General features: G+C 39.2%; 1 protein-coding gene across 1 annotated transcript in view; it reads right to left on the bottom strand.

The window, feature by feature from the left end:
• Positions 1-16,014: 16,014 nt before the first annotated feature.
• tafa4b (TAFA chemokine like family member 4b) overlaps positions 16,015-25,995 on the bottom strand; it is a 49,506-nt gene continuing 39,525 nt past the window's right edge. The window contains exons 3-5 of the mRNA XM_007895248.2: positions 16,939-17,067; positions 16,777-16,849; positions 16,015-16,018 (exon numbers count right to left, since the gene is read on the bottom strand). Coding sequence (XP_007893439.1) covers positions 16,015-16,018; positions 16,777-16,849; positions 16,939-17,067 — 206 coding nt within the window. The remainder of the gene's footprint in view (positions 16,019-16,776; positions 16,850-16,938; positions 17,068-25,995) is intronic.

Raw genomic sequence — 25,995 nt, 5'->3', positions numbered from 1 at the left:
ATTAAAGTATCACGTTTTTCTTTCTTTTCTCTCTTTCTTTTTTTCTCTCTCTCTCTGCTCCGAACAAGCCAATACTCCAACCATAAACCCACAATCCCAGGTACCGTCCCAGAATCCTTTTTATACTTCTTCTCATATCTCATTGATTATTCTCTAATAAGCCATTTACTTTTAAAGGGATATCTACCAATCTTCTCTCCATACTGAAGAGCACCAGCGTGTCTAATCATTGCTCATAGAATAGCTCATTCCTCTATTACTGGAGACCATCCTTGGTGCTCTCCTCTGTGCTGCCCTTAGGGCATGGGCAGCATACAACAGCTCACAAATGTTCTCAAGGGCTGATCTAAAATGATTACTGTAAAAGCTAAAGTGACCACAATAAGTTTTTTGCTCTTTAGAGAGGTCTGAATGGTCCATTAGTCAGTTATACTCCGCCACCTATGCATTAAAGGCACTTCCATGGTTTGCCAGGGACTTGCAAACAGCTTAAGAGCCTGGGTTCATGACGTAATATTCTGGGGAGAATTCCAGACTGCCAAGGTTTTATCTTGCACCGAGGAGATGTGTTCATGGAGTCCAGCTACCGGGAGGAATTGCCAAGTCATACACAATGCAAGCAAAATAAATCCTATTTTCTCCCCTTGAATCTGAGCGAAGTTACTTCTGATTTGAAAATTGGAAAATGGATTTTAAAGAGTTATTAGCTTGCATGGTTTTAATGCCTCATTGTGGCCATGATTTTTTTTTGTTGCAAATTATGTAAATCTGTTGAATTCCATTTTATCATTCAAGTTCACATTTGCACCTCAGGTGCATTGTGCTTCCAATGAGGATGCAGCCTTAATATTTCTGGTGACTCGAACAATCATTCAGGTCAATAGAGCCTCAAGTAACTAATTGCATCAGGGAGCTAATTTAGCCTGCCATCCTTTAGTAGTTGTACCAGTGAGAGTAAATACATAATGCATGTTCCACTGGCAACCTTTCAAAAATAACAAAATTGAGCCACAGTCTGCCAAAATCAAATTAAAAATAATCAGTTGTTGGTGTTTTTCCATTTACAGTACATTTTAAGGCACAAATTGCAATTTCAAAGTTTCCTTTTGGAACAGTCAGTCATGGGATCAAACTCGCTTAAAATGTGTTCAGCAAATAAATGCAGAGGTTGAATGAGGCTTGCATATCTCCACCTACCTCTGAGCTACATAATATTGAAGCTCGTTCTTTTCTTGTCTGTGAACGTTTCAGTTAGGCTGAATGGCAGGGTGGATTCAACATAAACATTTATCAAAGACTGCCTTTGTATTTTTTTAACCTAAGAAATCATTGTGTGGCATTGAAACTGGTAGCTTTAAATGAATTTGGTTTACAATGAACTGCAGTATTCTTTATACCTTATAAGTCCTTGAGTCTGAGTAACCAGGATTGCTCAACTAAACCAAAGTGTGTCACTTCAGACATAATTCATGAAAAGATATTTGTTAACCTGGATTTTGGGCACATCTGGGAATGTTTACAAGAAATATGAATTGTTGAAGGCATCTTTAAGTGATACAATCCTCCAGGATACAGAAATTGTATATTTAATCAGAGCTGCTCAGGTGCATGTAGAAGTCAACAACTCAGCACTATGTAATCAAGTATATTTTGTACTTTATACAAATCCTTTTGCAGAAAATTTGCCTTGCTCAAATAAGATTCAAACAATCTGTTTTGCAGCTCTACATGTGTAAGCATCTTCAGCATTCATGCCTTTACAAAATCTGTTTTTGTCTTTGGATGTTAAAATTAGATTTGCAAATTTGGTTGCCTAGTTTAGGCACTACATTTTCTGTTCACAGCTATGCTTACATAACTCTTCCATTATTGCATCTTGCATTCCAAACTAGGTTTGAAAACAAATCTCTATTTCTCTGGGTTCATCCTAAGCATTCACTTTCCAAATTAAAATTTATGCGCCAGTTCAAAACACAGAGAGTAGGATTTTTTCCACTTAATTCAAGGTTTCGATTTTTTCCACAAATGTTCGCTTCTGTAATATGTAACACACCCCACATGTGAAACCATGCCTTGGCAAATGAGTCAAATCCCATTAATTCAATCTGTTGTTCATTTCATTCAATAGCATTTCATGACACTATTTCAAGTGAGATGAACTTCATTAACAACAGAAATATTAAAACATTGCCAAATTTATAGTAAGTAAAGGTTTTACAATGTTTGTGAACATTGATTCTTCCTGCTCTACTATAATGTCATATTTTATAATTATATAAAATCTAGTTATAGTTTTGCCCACAAAATACACAATCAATTCACTTCACAATATATTCTTTGAAGCGGTTTGTGATGTCTCAACAACGTGATAAGGTGCTATATCAAATGCAATGATTATTATTAGTGTTATTATTAATGTCAGGCTTATTCTGCTGCATGCAATATGTGGCAGAAATTTTTAGTTAGTAAATCTTGACAGAATGAGTATAAGATATTTAAAGGCTTGAAGGAGTATGCGAATAGGGCAAGACAGTGGGACTCAAAGAACAGTTTGCTCTGAGAGCAGGCGCAGACTCAACGAGCCGAATGACTTACTTCTGCTCTGTTAATGTAAATGTCTATGATTCTTATAATATTATAATAATAATCCTTGCATTTGATATAGCATTTTTCAGGTCTTCTAGACGTCTCAAAGTGTTTCACAGAATGGACTGTAAAGTGAATTGACTATATATTTGTGGGTAAAATGCGGCAGCCAATTGTGCACAGCAGTGTCCCACTATCAGTCGTGGATTGAAATTATCAATTTATTATTTTTTTCTTGAGGGATTATTATCAGGCGTGTGGAGTAAGGAAACTTGCCCAAGGTTTCACCCTGCCGGGAATCAAATCCAGGTCTCTCGCTTGCAAAGCGAGTGTTCTAACCACTGAGCTACAGGACTCCATGATTCTTAGAGAATGAGGATGCCTTTTAGAACACAAACTCAACAAATGATAATTAACGTACGCCAATTTTAGTCTGGGCCATATTGGTTTAGTAAGATTCTCGAGGCATTCCTGGGTGAAGGCATGTTCTGATCAATAAGACAGTGTTCAGCCTTAATAATGAGCAGACATCAAGTGCTTCCATTTGAGGAAGTGCTCTGTACAGGGAATATTATACACACAATGTTAATGTAAAGTGTAGATTCCACCCACCCCCTCCCTCCCACAGGGTACTACTACTATCAAATCTGGAAAAAAAACAAGGCACCATTTAAACTGATGCTTAGACCTCTGGGAAGGGGAGGTTGAAATTCTCCAAGTCTCAGCATGCTGTGTAGCGCTCTAATAATTAGTGCACAGTAAAACATTAGAATAAAAGGATTCCATTATCTTTCAGTAAATTGCAGAAGTGTGTTAACACTGAGTGTCCCTTCACTTCCCAAATACAAAGGTCTCCATTGCTGGATTGTGATAGCTTCAGGTGAGAGAATCACAACATTGATTTATTCATGCTAATCCCCTAATCAATTAAACAATTGTTATCTTGCACATATTATATTGTGCTGAAATACTCGATTACTGATAGTCAGGACTGAGAGTGTTTTTCTCCAAAAAAAAAGGGTTGCAGCTTTCCATTCATTTTCTGAATAATAAAGATATGTCGAAGATGTGTTTTGTGGTCTTGTGCCTTTCTCTAACTCAGGTATCCACAAAACACAACAACAACAATAAGATTCCATTTATAAAGCGCCTTTCACGTCAGGAGGACGTCCCAAGGCGCTGCACAGTTGGGTCAGGACCCGAGCAGGGGGGAAATGGTCAGGGTGAGGGGAGGGAAGGGAGGGAGCGAGGAGGGGGGAAATGGTCAGGGTGAGGGGAGGGAAGGGAGGGAGCGAGGAGGGGGAAGAGAGTCGAGAGGGGAGCTGAAGGCACGGTCAAAGAGAAAGGTTTTGAGACCAGCCTTGAAGGAGGAGAGGGAGGAAGCGGCGAAGGCACTGGGGGATGGAGTTCCAGAGCCTCGGGGCTGAGAGGCTGAAGGCCCGACCACCGATGGTAGGGCGATTGGGGCGGGGGATGTGGAGCAGACCGGAGCCGGAGGAACGGAGGGTACGGGCAGGTAGGTAGGGGATAGTAGGTTGGAGAGGTAGGAGGGAGCGAGGCCGTGGATGGCCTTATAGGTGAGGATGAGGATCTTGAAATCAATCCTCTGGGGGATGGGGAGCCAGTGGAGGCGAGCGAGGGTGGGTGTGATGTGGTCGCGAAGCCTGGTGCGGGACAGTACACGAGCTGCAGAGTTCTGAATGACCTGCAGCTTGTGGAGGGAGGTGGCGGGAAGGCCGGCGAGGAGAGAGTTCCCATAGTCCAGCCTTTGCCAATTACACACTGCATCATTACTGCAGACGATCTCTGTCTTACAAAGCTGACCAATGTTCAGAAGCCAACCAATATGGTACAATCAGAAGGGAGAGTGTGACAGTACTGTAATTGATATGATTTGCAACTTTACTAGAACAAGTGCAAATTTGTCTGATTTCATCCAGTTCTGCTGCTGATATGAATTTATGGATAGAAATGGGTCTGATGCTGCTTTTGTACAACGCCTTCCGCAGCAAAGTATGAATCTGGAGCACTGCAACTGAGACCATCTTGCAGAGTTGAGTTCAGAAGCACACCAGTTCATACTGTAAACCCAGGGGTTCAAATTCATTCCAGCTCCATTCCAAAAAAAAGCCCTGGATCTCTCAAGGAACCTTTTTTTTTAATGCTGTTAAAGTGCCATCTCCAATATCGAGTATTGAAATTATGATAGCTTCCAGCCAATGTGATGAGGAGTGGACAGTGTAAATCCCGCTTCAAGCTCAACACATTTCTACTGCTGGAACTGATACCGCTTTGCTTTCAGCAGTACAAGCAGGGCATCAGAGTGTAGCCAGTCAGTCTGGGAAAGGGATGGCACTAGCAATAACTTTGTGAAAGATTGGGTTAATTTTGATGTGAATTTGGGCACCACATAATTGATTAAGTGACTTAATGGTCGCTATAATTTTCTTTTAAATCTGCTCCTTTTAAATTGTGATTGGCAAAGGCTTGAAAGACTCGGTGTCTGTGGTGTCAAATTAATTGATTATAACTTGTCGAGATACTTCCTCCATTGGCGTCAATGCAATGCTGCAAAGTGGCTATTTTTGAGACCAAACTTAAGTGTCAGCAGGCTATCCAACTACGGAGGATAGCCAAGGTGAACTCAATCCTGGACTCACATTGTGTCTGCGTATAGCAGAGATTACACTAGAGTAATAATAATAATCTTTGCATTTTATTAAGTGCCTTATCACACCGTCGAGATGTCTCAAAGTGCTTCACAGAATATACTGTAAAGTGTAGTGACTACGTGTTTTGTGGAATTAAATAAGGAGTGGAAACCGTGTACTGACTGATCTTGTTCCATTCCTTGCCCAAGGCCACAGAAGCTAACTACATTGGCTGGATTTCTGCCACTGCTGAGATCAGTTTAGACTGGGAATCAAAGCCGGTTTGTAATGGTTTAAAGCTACACTGTGGGCAGTGCCTCTGCCCAACAAGCACTGGAAAAAGATCTTTTACAATTGTAGGTCAACTCTATTTTTTTTCAAAATCCAAAAATTAAATTAAACTGTTGTAGGCATAACATCCACGGTGCTAAACAAAGGAAAACAATTGGAACAAATCAGGATTTGATTTTACACAGAGGTCATTAGTATGTGGAATGCTCAATGTGGAACTGTAGTTAAGCCAGAAATATCATTATCAACTCTTTTTGAAGTGTTTAAATGACTTTTCCCAGACTTAGACGTGAAGCTGTCTCAGACTTGTGTGCACGTTAATAAGCTGCTTAGGCAGCGTGGCCCACAAGAATAAATTGGTTATTAGCAAAAACTAGCTTGAATGAAAGATAGCCAGACAACCCACTAATTGTTACATAAATCAAGATAATTTGGTGAGAAATAATTGTAAGTTTGCAAAATGAATAAAATTTCAAAATAACAGATTCCCCACTCCCCTCCCCACCCCACCCACCTTGCAAGAAAAAATAGTAACTTACAGTATAAATAGTATATCAATAGTATATCTGAAAAAAAAGGAAAAAAGCTGCTATATCTGGTAGTTGTGAACTATTTCTAAAAATAAAGTAAATTGATCATTATTTATTTACCATCGAGCTGTGTTTGTTTACCAGTTAACTAAATTGATGGTGAAAGCTTTGTAATATAGATGTGTGTGAGATGTTACACACTATCAATGATAAAGGGATAAAGTCCTCTCCCAGGAGTCAGAAAAAAATATTTTTCCAAAAGTGGAAAACACATTGATATAACTTAAAACCACAAAAATCAGGTTACTTATTATACATTTATTGTCATCGACAATTTTTTGCCAGACCACATTAAAAATTAAGCAGAGTATCGATAATATAAATAACTTCTAACGCACATCTCGTAACATCATGTATTGCTTATCAACTGCTCAGTCCATTCAGTTATTAATTCTTAAAAGGATTAACTACGGGGAAAATTACAGGGAAAACTGCAAATTACAGGGAATTGCTATTAACTTAAAACAGTGTTGATACAATGCCATTTACATTTATATAATGCCTTTCACATCGGAAGAACATCTCACAGTGCTTGACACTGCTTATTGGGAACCTAAGCTGAGGATGGGAGTCATAGGGTGGGGAGGGGAAAAATGATCGTAAGAACGGTCAAAGAGGTGCATTTTGAGCCATGTCTTGAATGAGGGGAAGTGGCAAGAGAGTCAGAGGGACTCCGGGAGGGAGGTCCAGAGAGCAGGAGCGGAATGGCTGACTGCTCACTCACCAATTGTGGGGCAGATAGGGCTGGTGGCGGGGAAGTGTCACCAAGCATCAGTGGAGGTGGTAGAACTGTGAGGTAGATTTGAATTCATAAGTATAACTGAATGACTGGATCCCTGCTGATATCCACTGCCTTCAACTGTCAAACTTACTATCTCTTTCCTCACCATTTGATGTTATCACCATTCATTATTTAAACAACATTTTGCTAAAACAAAACAGCTGAAATAGAAAAAAAAGATATTGAAAACAATGATTTTTAAATATAGGAGTAATGATTATTCAACTTAAAATGTCTGTGTGACGGTCATTTACTAAAGTTTTAGGGAGGTTTTTGGTCTTGTCGATGATGATACAAAAATACTCTCCTCTAATTCTCCCATTTTTTTGAATAACAAATCCCCAAACTTTTTTTAAAAAAACGCTTATTTATTTTGAACCGGATGATAAATTATTTAAGTCGGCAAATCCACTCGTACTTGATGCAGAGACTATGATGGTGGTTTAACAATCCTTCAATTCAAAGTCTCAAAAATCCAATATTCTTCCACCCAACATAGTTTCTCCCTTTTTTCTCAGCCATGAAAGGTAAAAGGCCATTTGAATGTCGTATTGACTATGGTATCATTCTTGTCACAAGACAAGCCATTAGTGTAATCCTGACACCTTTTCCACTGCTGTCTCTTCTGGAGTTGTAAAGTGAGACAGAAGTATCTCTTCATTGTTAGCATTTCCTGCAGGTCACATTCATATACTCAGTTATCCAAAAGAACAAAAGACAGCAAACAAAATATCTCATTGACCTATTAAATATGCAGTGTTGCCCATTGTCTTTCACTTTGTATTATCAAAAGCACAAGTGTCTTCTTCAGTATCTTGTCAGCCAATACTAGAAATGTCAGCAACAAGAGTATCATCTTCTAATCAGAAAGTTCCTCAAGCAGTAAATTAGAGTTCAAACCATACTGCAGCAGGAGACTGGATTGACCTTGCTCAAATATATATAATAAATATATCTATCAATATATACACACACACACACAAAAGAAGTCTCAGGATATGTAGCCATGCTCCACTTGTTCCAGGACGACATCCAGGGAAATCTTTGACTCAACAAGTCTTGTATCTGAAGGGAACTTGTCGGCAGCAGCTCTCAAGCTACCGTGTAACTTGCAAAACAAGGCCAGGGCCATGTCTGTCAGTCTGTAAGAACTGAACTTTTGTCAGTTCTCAAATATAGCACAAAACTGAACATTCCTGCTCTGTACCTCTAAAATCTAGACATAGTTTTCAGAAGGTCAGGCCAATTAGACGTGTCTGATATTCCATTTTGGCTGAAAATCACAAGTATTTTTTTAATAAAATGCTTATTCCTCCCCTTTCAATGATTATCTCTGACTTCCCAAGATGAAGTTTAATAACACGAAGGAGACATGGTCTTTTCAGATTTTAATTATGTTTCAAACCAGATAACAGCCTGAACTTAACATTTATCTTTGGAAATTCTGCTGTTCCTGATGAGGCCTTAACAAGTTTCATTTAGCCTGCACAAAACATACTCACCAGATCTGATGCTGGACTGTCCACTTATACTGTCAGTCAGCAACACAGTGCTTATTACAAATCACCACTGAACGGGAAATTCAAAACTATTATTTCTCCTTCGTTATATTCAATAAGACAAGAAGCAGATGAGTAGTTTTCCAACATTGCACTGAAAATTGCTAAGCAATTCAGCAGGCATATTTTTGTCAAACCCAGCTAGGTTTACAATAGAGATCCTGTTCTTCCATTGATCTGGGATAAGACAAGACCGTGTAAGGATTTTGTGCTGGTGTGATTGCAATATTGTTTTCTATGCAGCGTATCTGTGGGACCAGGTGTGGATGAAATTTCCCAGCCAATCTCATACGAGTATAATATATGCAGTGTAAATGGAGCTTTGGACTGTGCCAGGTGTAAAGATTGTCTTAGGATGACTCTTTAGATTTTGGCTTTGGTTTCTGCAAACTATCTAAAGCTGGAGATTCAAATGATGTTCCCGCTTTCCTTACATCAGACATGCAATTTTTTTAAATAAAATACTGTGAATCAATCTATCTCGGTGTACAGATCACAGTACTTTTCTGTATCTCTGTTTCTCAGAGACATTCCATGAAAGTGCAGTAGAGCACAGGTCACAAAATGTGGTGCATCTGTATGTCATGATACAAACTCAATACCTTTGTACCCTACCGAATATCACTGTTTAGACTTTCAAGGAACTATTGTATGTAGAACATAAAGAGAATTCGATCTATGTTTTATACCAGTTTTATAGCAGTGCCTGTGTTTTTATAACAGTGCCTGTGCCACAATAGAAGTGATTCAGAACAAAGGATATCCCAGTCTTTCAATTGACTGTAAACTCTTTTTCTCTGTATTGTCATCCAGTAGGCAAATTTGTGACAGATTATCACATTGCATTAGTTACAGAAAATCGCAAATTACACCCCATAATACTGAATTGTAGACACTAATAATTTCAATAATGATCTAAGGTTTAGTCTGAAGTGAGCTACAAGGAGTTGCCAGCCACAGTACCTCAGGTAAAATGCATTCGTGGAATCCAGGACACTGCTGAGTGCTAGTCTCGATTGGCCAGCTCATCGGGGACTGTTAGATTTAACTAAACTAAGGATCTACTAATTTTCTGCACCCAGGGCTTTGAAGATCATGCATCAGGTATTCAGAGAATTGTTCTGTCTCCACTTGTAAGTGAACAAATAACTTGTGATTTGATTATATTGATTAACACATCATCAACACAGACATTACTAGTCTCCTGACACTTCTTCAGGTCTTAAAAGAGAACCCGATGTAACTCAAGCAAAGACTGCTACAGTAACAGAATACAAGTTACAAATGGCCAATAATGGGACCATCCAGCAAGGATAGTGTCTGATCAGATTACACTTCATTTAACATTATGTGGACACTTGTCTCTGGTTAGATTTTGAAATAAATTTTATTCCCAGAATGATCTTGATTTTATTAGCTTGCTTTTAAAAATATGTCCTTACTTGATTAAATTCCCAAGTTGAATTAACTTTATTATTGTAACTGAGATCATCCAGAGAACTTTAATGGTGAAAGGAGAGCCCAGTCCTTTAATTAGCTCTAAACAAATAGGTTGTGGTTTCCCTTATTTGCAGACAGCAGTTTAAGAGGAAGTCCCATTCCCTGAATAAGCAACATGAAACACACCACTTCTTGAACAAAGGTCTGCTTAACTTTAAACTGCTTAAATCTGCATTAATCAATAAGTCATAACATTGGATCATTTCTACTGAATGCTCAGCCAACACTTCAACTTTCACATACTGCAAGTATTTCCTGTCTTCGTGATGACTATTAATATTCCATATCTCCCCTCTGAAGTGTGGTTTGCACTATTAACAGCACTGAATGTCAGTGTTCTTTAAACCACTGTGTTTCCAAGGTGGGGAAGGGATTGTTTTTGCACGTTTAGCTAACCCTCACTGTGTGCAGTGACTTTTTTTTTAAAAAACGGCTCCAGTTTGCATTTGGATATACAACAATTTCCTTGCCTTGGTGATTTACACACAGAGGTGATGAGGCATTACCCATACTTCAGTTCAATGAAGAGCAAATCAAGAGGTTTCAGGTTGCTGTCATGTTAGCAGCTAAACAATAACTGGAGAATGTAGGAATTGCAGATACATTGGGGAGACTCAAATTTTGATTTCGCTTGCACGCCAGTATCCAAAAAAAAGTCAAGAGAGAGAAATAATCAGCAAAGAGGCTTGATTGTCCTTTGCAATATTAATTAATGGCAATGGTCATTTCCCAGACCTTCAATCTCATTCCCCACATCTGTATGAGGATTTCCTGGGGCACTGTGAACATTTCAAGGAAATTGCAACATGTCAGATTAAATTAATGATGGTCTACCCACCATAGCTGGTAGGCTGAAGTGCCAGTTAAACCAATAACTGAGGGCCATGATGGGATGAAATTTGCAGTGATTCGCAGTAATTGTTCATAATCGACTTTGCGTCCCAAGTGGGGAAACCTGACAGCACCCAGATGCATGTCATACTGGACCATGGGAACGTTGCCATCCACATCCAGACGTGTAGGAGCGAAGTCCTTACAGATCAGAGTGATACACTTCCACACACCAGCAGCAGAATCCCTATTTGCAACTCAGAGGTGATAGGAAAGATTCTCATTAATAATCGCCACACGGTGGATGCCAATGTCATTTAACTGCTCTGCACATTTAGCCGAACAAAACTTCAAGTATTTAGTTGCCTTATCCACTGGCTCCCCATCCCAGAGAGGATTGAATTCAAGATCCTCATCCTCACTTTCAAGGCCGTCAATGGCCTTGCCCCTCCTATCTCTCTGACCTGCTGACTCCCTACCAACCTGCCCGCTCCCTCCGTTCAGCGGGCTCCGACCTGCTCCATGTTTCCTGCCCGACCCACCCTACCATTGATGGCTGGGCTTTCAGCCTCTCTGCCCCCATACTCTGGAACTCTATCCCACAGTGCCTTCGCCTTGATTCCTCCCTTGCCTCTTTCAAGGCCGGTCTCAAGACCCTCCTCTTCGATCGTGCCTTCAGTCGCCCTCCCACCTCTCTGCCTTCCCTTACCCCTACTATCCACCCCTCTCCCATGCCCGGATCCTGACCGCTGACTATTCAGCGCCCTGGGATGTCCTCCCGATGTGAAAGGCACTCTACAAATGTAATTGTTGTCATTGCATTTTTCTCCTTTAAATAATCCTATAATAATAATCCTTGCATTTAATATAGCGCTTTTCACATCGGGAGGACATCCCAAAGTGCTTCACAGAACACACTGTAAAGTGAATTGACTGTATATTTGTGGGCCAATGCGGCAGCCAATTGCGCACAGCAATGTCCCACAAACAATCGTAGATTGAAAATGACCAATTTTATTATTGTTTTGGGTTTTGGAGGGATTATTATTAGGCTCTGTGTGGAGTAAGGAAACTTGCCCAAGGTTTCGCCCTGCCTGGAATTGAACTCAGGTCTCTCGCTTGCAAAACGAGTGCTCTAACCACTGAGCGACAGGACTCCAAATAGTTATATGTTGCAAAAACAGGAAGTTGTGAATACTGAAAATAAATATTGTCAATATTTTAATGAAACACCTATGGGAATGCACAAAAATAGCTTACAATTTGACAATTCATTGGTATTCAATATTTTTGGTATTGGACATTCACAAATATCTGCATTTCTTGGACTAAAAATCTTCATTAAACATGCTCTTCTCCCACTTATTACCTGCTGATCACTAACCTGAACAAACCACTTATCGTGACAACAACAACAATATTAATAATGATAATAATAATAATCAATCCAATCGCACATACCAATGTCCCAGAACCAGGCATAAAATGAATGACGTATTTTATTTGGGGGATTGTTGGCTAGCAGAACAGGAGAAACTCCCTTCTCTCTTCGAATAGTGCCATGGGATCTTTCATGTCCATCTGAACAGGCAGACAAGACCTTTGTTATCATGTCATCCAAAGGACGGCACCATGAGCGCAATGCAACCCACTTCCCTCCGCACCCCAACACTGCATTGCAATGTCAGCCTAGACTATGTAAGTTTAAGTCCTGACGTAGGGCTTGAACCCATAAGCTCTGACTCAGAGTCAAGAGTGCTGCCAACCAAGCCAGGCTGAAATACAGTGTTGAGTCCTAACTCTTTTTTTATCTAAATAAAATGTGGTGTTTCAATTCTCTGAGTAAAAGATGGTTTCTTCTGAGAGAATAATAAGCAATAGCGAGGGCATGAGGGTTCACATCAATCGAATCCTAGGCAAATCCCTGCATACCTTAAGACAACCTGTGAAGACAAATTGTTTTATTTAATCTATTCTACCTGCTGCTGATTTGATAATTCAACAATGTCGGAGGGCAGTTTGTCCTAGATTTCCATAATTTAAACTCCTACTGGAATCTAATTTTACTGTTCGATTTTATTTTCTCTCACCATAATGCAAATAGTGAAACAGATGTCGATTTCAAATTATGTCTTCACAACTTCAGCATTCATTGCTCTGTATCTGCCTTACATCTCCTCATTCTGCGACTGACCTGGTTTTTCCTGCTCACGAATGTATGTGTTATCATTTCACTTGTGTATACAGTGCACCTGCTCTCCACCCACCATTTACTAAAAGCTCATTTATGCCTCATTTTCATGTTGTAATGGCTTTCAATAAAATGAGATTGCTAACACAGTGCAGTGAGCTTTCCTACTGAACGGCACTCCCAAATCCCAGTTAACCTGATTTAGCTAATTAATCCGCACATTTTTTTCCCCAGATTACAACCTAGTTGTTCAAAGGCATCGTTTGACATTGATCTAATTTTACGAGATAATGGCTACAAGCAGCAGATTGCAAGTCTGTCCACTAGGACTGCACACAACAGTGTTAATCACCATTTCTGTGCATATTTAAAATGTATTTGGACAGTTTCTGTACCCCCAAATCATGTTCCTGATGCCTGCCTGCTTGCCAGCTGAACAAACCTGACCTAGTTGCAGTGATGTTAATTAACATACACATTACTTTTGTCATTTTTTTCCTTGGATTGGATCTTGAAATAATAATACTTTCATTTTCATGCTCGCAACCAGTAAAGAAAGCAAATAGCACAAGGAGGGTTATTCTTCCTCATCCTTTCAGAGTGAATGCTTATAATGGGAAATCCCATTACTGACAATTTACAGACACCAAGGAGAAGAGCCTCCATGGTTTTGACTGCTCACCAAACAGCATGTTTCTCGAATTCAACCTTAATTTACACTGTAGTCAGCTGAAGGAGAAAATTATAACACAGCTGGAAGTGTGGCAGTGGCAGATGTGCATCACCATGTAGCGAAGAACAGAATTTTAGGTCATGCTATCCTTCGTTTCGAGCTGGGTGTTACCAAGGGGAAATAACTGATCAAAATGAAGCACTGGGATAGGTTGCCAGGGTGGCTTGTTGAAGCCAGCACACTACTCATTTAAAAAGCACTACTCATTTAGATGCTGTGATGGGAAGAGATAGTGTGGGTGTTCTTGAGGGACGAGCTCAGATGGGTCGAAGGGCTTTCAACACAGTGTTATCCTTTTCTTCTTCAGCTGACTACAGCATAAATATCAGTGTAAATTAAGGTTGGATTTGAGAAATTTATGGATAGGGATCAGTCCACTATTATTTCAACGTAGAATGATTTCAGGCTTCAATAAATTCTAATTTGGACCCTTGTAACTTACTGATTCCTGCCCAAATCTCATTAACGTTAAGTACCTTTGGATATTTCTAGATTCATGATTGATTCCACGCACCAATTTCCCTTTACGCCTCCCCCCACAACGGACAACATCTGTCGGTTGAAATTCTGGTCATGAGTTCCTTCTGGTGGCATTGCCTATGTCAGCCTCAAATGGGATTCCCCATTATCATCGCACGTTGTCAAAAATCGCAACACACATTGCCAACCACAATCGCAGCCCAACGATTTCCAGGAATGTTGAGTGGAACCACCGATGAGTGCGAGCGGTTGAAGGTGATTTTCTCTCTCATTCGCTAGTAGTCTGCACTTCAACCTTTCAAAGTGACACTCTCATAGAGTCTAAGGAATCTACTCTGAACATATCAGGACAAAAATATCATGGCAAATGCACTCTGCCAAAATCTGTACAGAGAGATGTAGGGGAATACTGGTATGAGGAACAGGTCATGATGGGCATTCAGTTTGTCAATGAGACACCTATATTATTACTTGTATGAGAAGCAGAAAAAAAGTACATTTGCCTATAATACAACCCAAGGATGTGATTACTACATAGGGGTCACTTCCACTAAACCTGCAAATCAGGCAGACAAGCATGAAAAGAGACAGTAGCCTGAGAGACCATTGGATGTTGAGTAGATGTTTCCAAGAGTCTATTATTGGGAGATTCTGGTATCATAATGAGACACTTGCAAATTCCTGGCAACGGAAATGTCATTGTTTATATTGCTTGTTGTTTTCTGACAGCAAAGTTCCTCCCACTTAAAGGTTGTGGTCCAGGCAAAATCTGGCCTTTACACTGTTGACTTTCAAATGTTAGAGCGCATTGATTATGATTGCCAGAAATCAAAATAGTGGCTGCATGGAACAGACTCTTTACAAAAGCAGAATTCTCTGTATTGCTCAACTCCTTTTAAAAATAATATCTAGTTGTCTATTTGGCAATTGCTTCGAAGGATAATAACTCTTGCATTTGACATATCACTCTGAAACATCCCAAAACATTTCAAGTATAGTGACCTTTTCTTTGTAGGAAAAGGTACAGCCAATTTGCACTATATCCAATATCCCACAAAGCCATCAAGTGGGTGATTTTTTTTTACCTGGAGGATTGCTGTACTGAGAGAAGTTCCCTTCTCTTTCCAAATAATGGATCTTTAACGTCCGCCTGAACAAGCAGACATGCCTTGGTTTATGGCCTCATATGAAGGACAGCACCTTGAACTTTGCAACTCTCCCCCAGTACTGCATTGAAGTGTCAACCTCGACCGTAAGATCAATAAACTGACGTGGCACTTGAACCCACAACCTTCTAATTTACAACAACAACAACAATAAAATTACATTTGTAAAGCGCCTTTCACATCGGGAGGATGACCAAATTTAGAGGTAAGAGGTTGATACACGGGTAGATAAAGACAACTACTCCAAAGACAATGATTATTGTGCTTTTAGAGTGGGGAACAAAGAGCAGATATAGCGGACCGTGTTGAAGTGCAAGAACTAGGTTGGAGTAGACTTGACGGGTCAAGCAGCCTTTACTTGTCCTATCCTTACTTATGTTCTACTGTATTGAATTTCTGGGTGTTTATTTTTTATTTTTTTTAAGCCTTGAGCCGGAATCTGGACGGAAGAGGCTGAGTGCTCAAAGTTTGTGTTGTACAGCGCTCTGGAATGCACAGAAATTTCTCCGATTTACTACACGATTCACTGTAATGGTGTCATCCTCAATAGCTTCATTGGGCTTTGAGCAAAGAATAAGATGCTTGTCCATCAGAATTCTCAGGGAACAACAAAAGGCCCAGCAACATACAAGTTTGGAGAGAAAAAAAAGCCAAATCACCTGGAAATATATAAGATTAAAACCATAATGAGGTTTTTACACATAGACAGTGAATAGTGTATTCAACTAAGAATAACAAAGGTTACAGAGGATTATAATTATAGATACATTTTTAAAATTCGCAACCCCCTCCCTATCCTTGACCTCATCACTGGCCAAACTTTCAGTCACTACACCCCAACCTCTAGAATGCTCTACTTTTGTCCCTCCATCTCACCGCTCACCCCCATGCCCCCTCTCCCACCCACCTTAAAACCTACCTCTTCGACCGCGTTTTTGGTCACCTCTCTTACACACTTCTCCCTTGCTCGGTATCTAACACTGCAAAGCACTCTGAAACACTCCTATGTGAAGGGTGCTATATAAATTCAAGTCGTTTTTATAATTCCTATAAATAATCATTGCATCATATAAATTTGCAATCTCTTCTGATACAAAACAACATCCATAAGGACATCCTTTGTTTTTGAACACCAATTATCTCTGTGCTTCTTGGTCGAAATTAACTGTACCCTCAAGAAAATTTGGACCATTTATGCAAATTTTCTAATTAATTATAGCATGTTCTAACTTTTGATGGCTTTTAAAATTTCCACGTTAAAACTTTACTTTTAACAACGCTAACATTTTTTACTGAGGCATATGTTCACATCATTTGTTTTACACAGATTCTTTTTGGAAAGCTAGCCAGTGTCACAAATGAGACTGAATAAATTATTCATGCAAGAAATAAAGCCGGGAACATCTTGACGCCTCACATCGCTTCATCTACAAACAGTGCAGAAGAATGACAGCCTTGTTTTGTTACCATTTCAGTAAATGGGGCAGAACCTTTAAGAGAACAGGAATGAACTGAACTTTTTAATGTTCTGGACTTTAAGATAGTTTACTGCAAGACTGTCTGTTCAAGACTATTTTACTTGCCTTGGTGGTTTTGACCTTGTTGCCACTGCTGCACGACCAACCTGAAAGATCTGGTAGAACCTTACACTCCTCGCCATCCAGACACGGATGCATATGGCACCACCATTTCTGAATCACAATAGAAGCTGGAAGAGAAGTTAGAAAAACAGATCAGCTTGATTGTAATGATAGACAGCCGACAGGGCCGTGGGCTACAGGATATCAATGGGCATTATTGATCCCTGAACAGAGTCATAATAAACTCTTACATGGACAAACAGAATAAAACAAATTGGACAGCTTACATTTTATTTGTTCATTGCAGAAACAGAGCATTTACCAGAGTACCTATTAAGTATAATTATCTTAATTGTCTAGTTATTAAGGTCAATTTACTTTTATGACTGGGCTGCTGAGCTTCATTTACTAGCCGTATGGTTCTAAACAAGGTAGGTATTGTATGTCATATTTACATGCAAGACCTGAGTTGCAACCAAATTCAGAACAGCAACCACTTGAATCAGATGTTGTTGCATCACTCCAATTAGCAAATTAATTTGATGAATCTGAAGATTTTAGGCTTCAGGCTTCCTGTACCATTCTTTACTCTATAATTGTTCATCTTTGCACTATTCGATTTTGTTTAGCCCAAACAGTCACAGATATTTACAGTCCGCCTCTCCAGCACAAAGATACGCACTGAAAACTGGATGTAGATAGAAAGATTTCTCCTCCCATAATGTTCCAACTCAGCTTGTGACAGAGTTTCAAAGATGCAAATGGAATCAACTATTGGATCAGAAATCAATCTCTCTTGATTTCTAAATCTCACCAAAAAGTCTTAAGTAAAAGCGTTAGTATTTAATAATTAGTGGTACAAGGGTGATGAAATGGTACACACATGGAGACTTTCCTGTTAACTTTCCGCAAGTCAATGAGATTTCTTTTTATAAACCTGTAATGAAACGAATGTCAATCTTAGGGGATTAGTTTGTGATAATAACCCCCAGTGGGAAGCTTTAGTTACAGGCTGCCATCATCTCTCAAATTACCTATCATCTTGGTAGCTCCAAACTAATCCATAAACTCCAAATGGGCTGGAATTGACATTAGACTTAGCGCCTTTGGCAATGTTGACTGCTAAAAGGATTTCTCTGTCACAATTGACATCGCCAAAGGAGCTACGCATAACACCAACAGAATTTTAGCCCAATAGAGGCTCATGGTTTAGTTTGGAGCTATCAAGGTGAAGGATAATTGAAGTGATGATGTCAACTGGAACTCGTAGATTAACTCAGAGCGGAATTTCAACTGGAATTTCAGCTCAAATGTGTTTTTCAACAATGGCCACTGATGTACGGTTGATCTTGTCGCCCATTTGGGCAACTCTTGAGCTTTATTCTTAAACACTTTGGTGATTCAGTTGTCACTGCCCTGTGGATATCTGCAAAGGTTTTGAGAAACTGACTTGCACCATAAAGTTCAAGAGAAAAAGCTATTGCTAAAGATAAAGGCACATGATAAAAAAAAAGAATAATAGGAGCTTTCTACTTCAGGTGATTCGCAAAGCTTTTATGGGAACTGGGAAAATATTGGCAATTGTAAATATTGGTAATTGTAAAAGTTTTGGAAGTTGAATGCAGTTATTATCATTACACTACATTTAAACTTAAACCATATAAATGTCGTAAAGAAAATCAGATGGAATGAAAGCAATTTTAAAGTGCTACAATGCAACTTAAGTCAACAGTGAAAATATTCAGCTTAAAACTTAATCATGTAATAAGTGTGAAGTAGATAAATAACAATAGGTTGTTCAAATTCTAGCAATATTATGCATGTTTTGTGTCTACTGATTTAACACATGAGAAGAAGAATCCTTAGTTTTAATTTCTTACTCATGTTGAACCCCACTGTACAATGGCCCAACATTTCTTTCAACATGATTTCATGAAGGCCGCAGCCATAAGATGGTTAAAGACCAGCAAGTTGATCAAACAAGTGGCAAATAAGGACATAAGCTCTTGCTAAATGAAGCACATGCTAGTTGGGCTGAATGCCCTGCTTCTGTGCCCATGTAGATACGAGAAACTAATTTCTAAATGGTATTGTTGCAACACAATTCATTTAAACAAATTGTCACTATCCTGCAGATCAGTCATTATGCCATAACTCCTCAATGCAATCAGTTGCGCTACCAAATCCCAGATACAGACGTATGTTTTCACAAATCCAAACTCTACATGATCATTTTCAATAGCCATTGTGCTACGTTTTGATATTTTTATCAAGCTTTCAACAATAAAAATCTGAATTCAGCGTGGTAGAAAGATGTGTGACACATAGCTTTCATCCCAATGGTATCTGAACTTGAATTATCTATGGAGATACAAGAAGACTATTGAAGTTATCCAAACCCAACCTATTGTGAACAGGAAACATTTATATAAGCTTTCAAGAATATTATATATTAATACGTATATATTGAATTCTTGCAATCCACATTATACAGTACTTAATTACGCTTATAATGCAGTACTTAAAATAGTTGAACAGAACATGGATTTCTAACACTCATCTGAACTACTACAATGAGAGAGATGTGAGATTTGTGTTCTTCAGACATGATACAGAGCTACCCTTTCCTGTATCCTCGCTGGAAATTTTTCTGTTCAGATATCGGCATGATGGCCTGCAGCTTTATGTTGGACTGCAGTTTTGGCACATCATATATTATTGATGCAATCCTCAGTTACTCTGCAAAAAATTTCCACCCATGTTGACATCCCTCAATCTTGGATGCTTTGGTATCAATGCCTAAGAACAATTTTGTAATTTTATAAATCATTCCACCAGCAAGCAAGCAAAAACCCAAATGTGGGATGGCTTAACCAAGCTTGCACCATGTGGAAGTGGACATCTTCTGACTTGGTTTACTAGCAGAGTGGAGAAAAACACTTGGGTTGATTCTGATAATTAAAATAGTGGTTAATTGTTGCAGCTGAATTATTTTATTTCTTCTACTTTCCATTATTCGGGATTTTCGTCTATTTCTAGTGATAAAAAAAATTGGGGGCAGAATTTTTCTGGCTTGAATCTTACAGAAAAATAAAGCAATTTTTAAGTGCAAGTGTTTTACAATTCCTCCGTTTTAGTCTTCTTTCCTAGAGTTTTCTCCAATCCCCTCAGAAAGTTCAAACATTGAACAAGAGGAAAAGGTCAAAGGTTAACAGCCGAGTCTGATCCTGTCAATACAACCATACATTATAACAGAGATCATCCGATAACAGATAAATGGAAAGTGGGATGACCTTGGTTTGCGTGGTTCAATTTCATGCTTTCATGCTTTACCAACTGAGCCATCAGAAGAACTATACTAAAACAAGGATAAATTCGATCAGTGTTGTTATGGCCTCATTACATTCATTTTTTCATAAATTCGATCAGTGATTTTATAACGTTATTACATTAACGCTTTCATTCATATTGATAAGTCAATACAAGTCATTTTAAAGGGCATCCACGGCATTTGGGACATTTTATGATCTGATTTCGATGAACCGCTATTAAATTATAATAATCTTAATCAGTGTAAAAGAGATGATCATGAAATTCCATTGTAAACCTACAAACCTACGTAAGTTTGCTCGTGCTCTGAAAGGATTCCACTATGTAATGTCATTACTGCCTATGATGATGTCTTTTGGGTAAACTTATGGGAGAATTCTTACCACTTACCATCTTTCAGTTTTACCAAAAAGATTTTTCAAATACACATTATTGGACAGGATTGGTGTCAGTGTTATTTATATAAATGTAATTATAGTTAAAATGATATTCAAGTTCGGATAATCTGTTCTCATCCCTTTGTGACATTTAAAAAAAAGTACACTAATATTTCAAAGCAAACTACAGTATTTGCTTTGGCTCATTAGGCTTCTTGTGGTTAATAATAATAATATAATAATTCTTGCATTTGACATGGCGCCTTATCACATCTTCTAGATGTCTCAAAGCGCTTCACAGAATACACTTTCTTATGGTAACAGTCCAGGGGCTCTCAAAGTTTACAACATTATGTTTTACAACTTTACATTAACAAACTGGACTCTTTGCTACCAATAACTCCTCCATTTAAAAGCACTGACCCACACTTTATGAGCTCCGCACTTGAGCACTACAGTGTGTGACATGCCTTAATAGGCTTGCATGATTCAGTGCATACCATCTGGAAAAGAGGGTTGCTCATTCTTTTGAGAGAGATTTTGCTTTACATTTTGCAACCTATGTTGGCTTGATAACACCTCAGTGTGATGAAGCAAATGCTTCAAAATACATTTGTGACTTGTGTGGGATATTGTTGCTATGGAAATGTCATCAGCCTCATTTGACCCTTGATCTGCAGCAAACAAAAGTTTCACCAAATATTCGACTTTCTCACAAAGACAAAACCTTCATGTACAGGGCCTGCAGGGTACAGATCCCTGCAGAGAAGACAAGCTGGACACGAGCTAACAGGAAAAGTGGATGAGGATAGGACAATGGACTCATTTAAGAAGCAACTTCAAGTTGTAATGGGATGACAATATGGTTCGCATTCTGCAAGGATGAAGTTAAAAAAGACCAAAGTGCCATCGTTACCTGAACCTCACTTGTCATCTAATCCTCCCAATGGAATACCAAAGAGATCAGAAGCTGAGACTTTGAGTGGAAAACAATTGCACAGGTTCTCAGCACATGGTTCAGAGTCTCAGATAATTTACAAGACTTACTGGCTTTATAATAAATGGTGAAGTAAGGATACTCAAGATTTTTTTACAAGATAACAAGATGGGTTTGGTTGAAGATTCTTTGGCCTATTTGATGTCATCATTCCAGAATACCCATCCTACCATCTTCCCATCATAGCATCTAGCTTATTTTTAAATGAGTCCAGGGTCTGATCTAACCCACCTTTCCTGACAACCTGTTCCAGTCATTAATTACGGTGTGGGTCAAGAAATACTTCCAGGTATCTCTCCTAAAATTGCCCTCTGCAGCTCTTATCCTGTGTCGTGCTTGTTCTATTGTCTTGGTGCATCTGAAAGTTTTCCCAATCTTTTATCCTTTCTCCTACTTAACACAAATTAAGCACACCACCAAAGTACCTATCATAATTTGTTGGAGCTCTCAATTTAGGTTTCTGCAAACCTTATAAATGATTCATGCTTCCCCCATGCTGCTGCAGTTCTTAAAGAAGCTTTTAAACACAGCGTTTCATTTTGTCACATTCATCGCAACAGCATTTTCTCTCACATGCTGAACAAACATCACCAAAATATGTGGTGGATATTAGAATTTGTTAGCATAATGTGATGAATATTGTGAAGTCTGTATTCTCGGCACCCACCTCCCCCCCTACCCCCCGCCCATCCTTCCTTGTGAGAAAAATAAAGGTTAACACTGCCTTATCTGGATGCTGGTAGACAGGAATCGACACATTTCCCCACCCACCAGTCTAATACCAATTCTACAACCATCCCCTTTGAGGCCGAATCTGACCTTGGAGTATTTCAATTTGCCGAACAGAGGATAGAGGGTTGGGTTTTATTACTTCAGCAGAAATTTTAATTTCCATCAATATAACCGCAGATCACATGCCACCTTATAACCCGCTTTGTACGAAATGCCCTTCATAGTTTTCAAACTACACACCATTCTTGCTGAATAATAACTGCAAGGAGAACAATCACTCCCAGTGCATATTTAATTCTCAACACAGTTTAAGAATGAATGAATGAAATCTACACAACGATAGATTGTAACAATGAAGCACTATTTAAAGTTACAGCAAAGACTAGACAAGACGACTGAGAGGGGACCTCATAGGGATGTCAAAATGTTAAATGGGATTGAAAACGTAAACCCAGATCAATACTTCAGGATGCATCATGACAGAACAAGAGGACATAATAATAATCCTTGCTTTTGTTAAGGTGTTTTATCACATCATTGAGGCACCTCAAAGCGCTTCACAGAATATATTGTAAAGTGAATTGACTGTATATTTTGGGCGAAATGCAACAGCCAATTGCACACAGCAGGGTCCCAAAAACAGCCATTCTTTAAATTCTTAAATTGTGTTAAATTTTCTTTCATTTTCAAACTGTGTCGAGAATTAAATATGCACTGGGAGCGATTGTTTTTCCTCACAATTATTATTCAGCAGGAAATGTGTGTGGAGTAGGTGACCAATTCTTTTTTATTATTATTTTTTGGGGAGGGATTATTGCCCCGCGGAAAAGTGATCCACCAATTAACAACTGGGTTCCTACTTATTGCTAGGTAAACCATTGGGGGGGCAGGCCTTCAGCCTCTCTGCCCCCACCCTCTCGAATTCCATCCCACACCATCCCTCCATCTCGCCCCCTCCCTTGGCTCCTTGAAGACTCATCTCAAGACTCTCCTCTTTTACTCTGCTTTTGGTCATCCTTCTACCCCTATCCTCCCCGCCCTTCGCCCCTCCTGATCCCAACCACCAGCTCGGGTGCGGATCCCTGATTGTCCAACACCTTGGGACGTCCTAATGACGTAAAAGGCGCTATACAAATGTGCTTTGTTGTTCTTGTGTACCTTAGTTCATTTGATTGATTCTCTCTCTCCCTTAGGATCCCTAACATACAGGGTGCCAGGACTTCAGACGGTTTAGCCCTACGCCTCTGTCAGTATGAAATCGATCTGTAGGAGTTGAGTAAGAGCTGTATCTATTTCAATTCCTTCTTGTAGCGCACCAGCAGTTTATACGTGGCATGGTGGCTCACCAAGGTGCCCGAAATAAACTTGTGAGACTCCTCTGGTAGACAAAAAGGCTTAGTCTGCGCTGTTTAACGAGAGTAATCGAGTGTAACCATTTGTTTTAGCATCACAAGATTTAATTCACACTAACCAAAGGGGGCAAAATAACCTCTCCACCCCTTCCCTGAAATGTTTTAATTCAAATCAACAACATCACCCACGTCTCCGTAATTTGTCTGCTCAGCCTAAGATTCATTGGCGACTTTGACTGAGAAAAATATTCCTATACAAGTGTTGACGTTATCTCACAGCCGAACTGTTCCTGGGAGGAAGGAGGAGGGGAGGCGTAGTGAGGGCGAGAGTTTATAGAAATGATCTAATGTACTGCGATGCCTCAGTGATATTTTTGAAGTCGGATGATTGTATGTCACACTGTGGCGTGTGCTTCACCACGTTCTGTCTGTCCTAAAATAGGTGTCAGTCCCATCATACTCCATATGTTCCAGTTTTCTTTCAATAGCGCGTCTCATAGCCTTTAATATTCATAACTTTCCCAATGCATAAATGCATCTTACACTTCGTTTTAGGTTTAAAATACCAGAACCATCTTCAAGGGAAACTAAAGCACAGCTTCCACACCACCCATCAGTTGAAGTCAGAATCGTTTTTTTGGTATAATTACACACCAACAAATTTTGGAAATGATAAATTGCAGTCAAAAGAAGAACTCGGGAACTGAAATAACAATCAACTCCTCCCTGGGTGAAATGTCAAATGATTTATCAGGAATTTGGGCTCTTTTCTGTCTCAGTAGCTCTTGCAAAGATTTAAAAAAAGGGCAAAAGACTTAAATTAGAAGCTACAGTGACTTATTACCAGAAGGAAAAAGCACATTAACTGATGTTTTTTTTATTTCAGTCATTCCAGCATCACTGTCTGCACAACTCGATGCACATGCTTTCAGGATAAGAGAACATCCCCCGGGAGAAATCCTGCCATTCAGTAATGAGCTCGTTTGTTGAAATCTGCTGCAAACCAGGGTTCTGCACTAGATCCATAGATTTGCTTCTGCAACCGCTCTGCTATTGTTCACCTTGTATTAGAGTGAAGATGAATAATTCCAGATAAGACACTTGTTCCTAGTTAGGATTATATTACACTAAATGGCAATCCCAGGTGAGTCCACTGAAAGCACCAGAAGGATTTTAGCCCGTGAATTAAAGTGGATTATAGTTTGGAGTTGAGCAGATTATTTAACAGTGCTATCTACGTATGAAGAAATGAGCTACGGACTTGCATCTGTTTCATAATTACACAATTGAGTTAATTGAAATTATTGAGAAAATCTTCTCGAACGGGGATAAACAAAGCAATAATGTAATTTGAAAACTGAAACTTTTTTTAATGGTCAACCTTCTTGGAGGAGTATAGTTATTTAAGAATCTATGGTCGTTATGAATTCAATTGCTCATCCGGTTGGTTGCTTCTCATGTGATCTTTGAGTGATCCTGAGTGACGGGCAGGAATTATGTGAGTTGAAGAGCTTTATTTGCGGTGCCAAATGCAAACTCCTTCAGCTTCTGGCACAACATTTCTCGACAGCAGGGCAAGTACTGTACTCATCCTGTGCAGTATTCCCAATGGATAGAGAAGGCAACACAGGGCACAGTAAGATAGCATGCATCCACCTCGTCCACCTGCACTCTTAACTTTCCCCACTAAATGTAGAGACTTAATCAGTCACATGTCAGTAATTATGCGAAGCAGACTCTGAGATGGTTGTTTCAATACAATCAGTAATCAACTAATGACAGATAAACCTGTAACAATGTACTGCACTCATTTGAATTATATATTAAAATGTGATTCATTTAGCTACTTTCCATTAGATTAATATTAATGGCTATTTTGACCTTCATACATTTTTTTAATTTTGTGATCAGAAAGCTAAACAAATTACCAAACTGGCCATGTTTGTCCTAAACTTGTCCTTCACACCCTGGCCCACTCAGCTTTTGTCCTGTTGATTTGGTGTAGTTGAAAGAATTGTTCAAGGTTTCTTTTCCCTCTAATTACATCCTGGTTAGAGCACTCGCCTCCAAGTGAGAGACCTGGGTTCGATTCCTAGCAGGGCAAAACCTTGGGCAAGTTTTCTTACTCCACACCCCTGATAATAATCCCTCAAGAAAATAAAAAAAATAATAAATTGGTCACTTCGATCCATGACTGTTTGTGGGACACTGCTGTGCGCAATTGGCTGCCATGTTTTGCCCACAAATGTATAGTCAATTCACTTTACA

Source organism: Callorhinchus milii, unplaced genomic scaffold, assembly GCF_018977255.1.
Source record: "Callorhinchus milii isolate IMCB2004 unplaced genomic scaffold, IMCB_Cmil_1.0 Scaffold12, whole genome shotgun sequence".
NCBI lineage: Eukaryota > Metazoa > Chordata > Chondrichthyes > Chimaeriformes > Callorhinchidae > Callorhinchus > Callorhinchus milii.
This window is presented reverse-complemented; position numbering and strand designations above follow the sequence as displayed.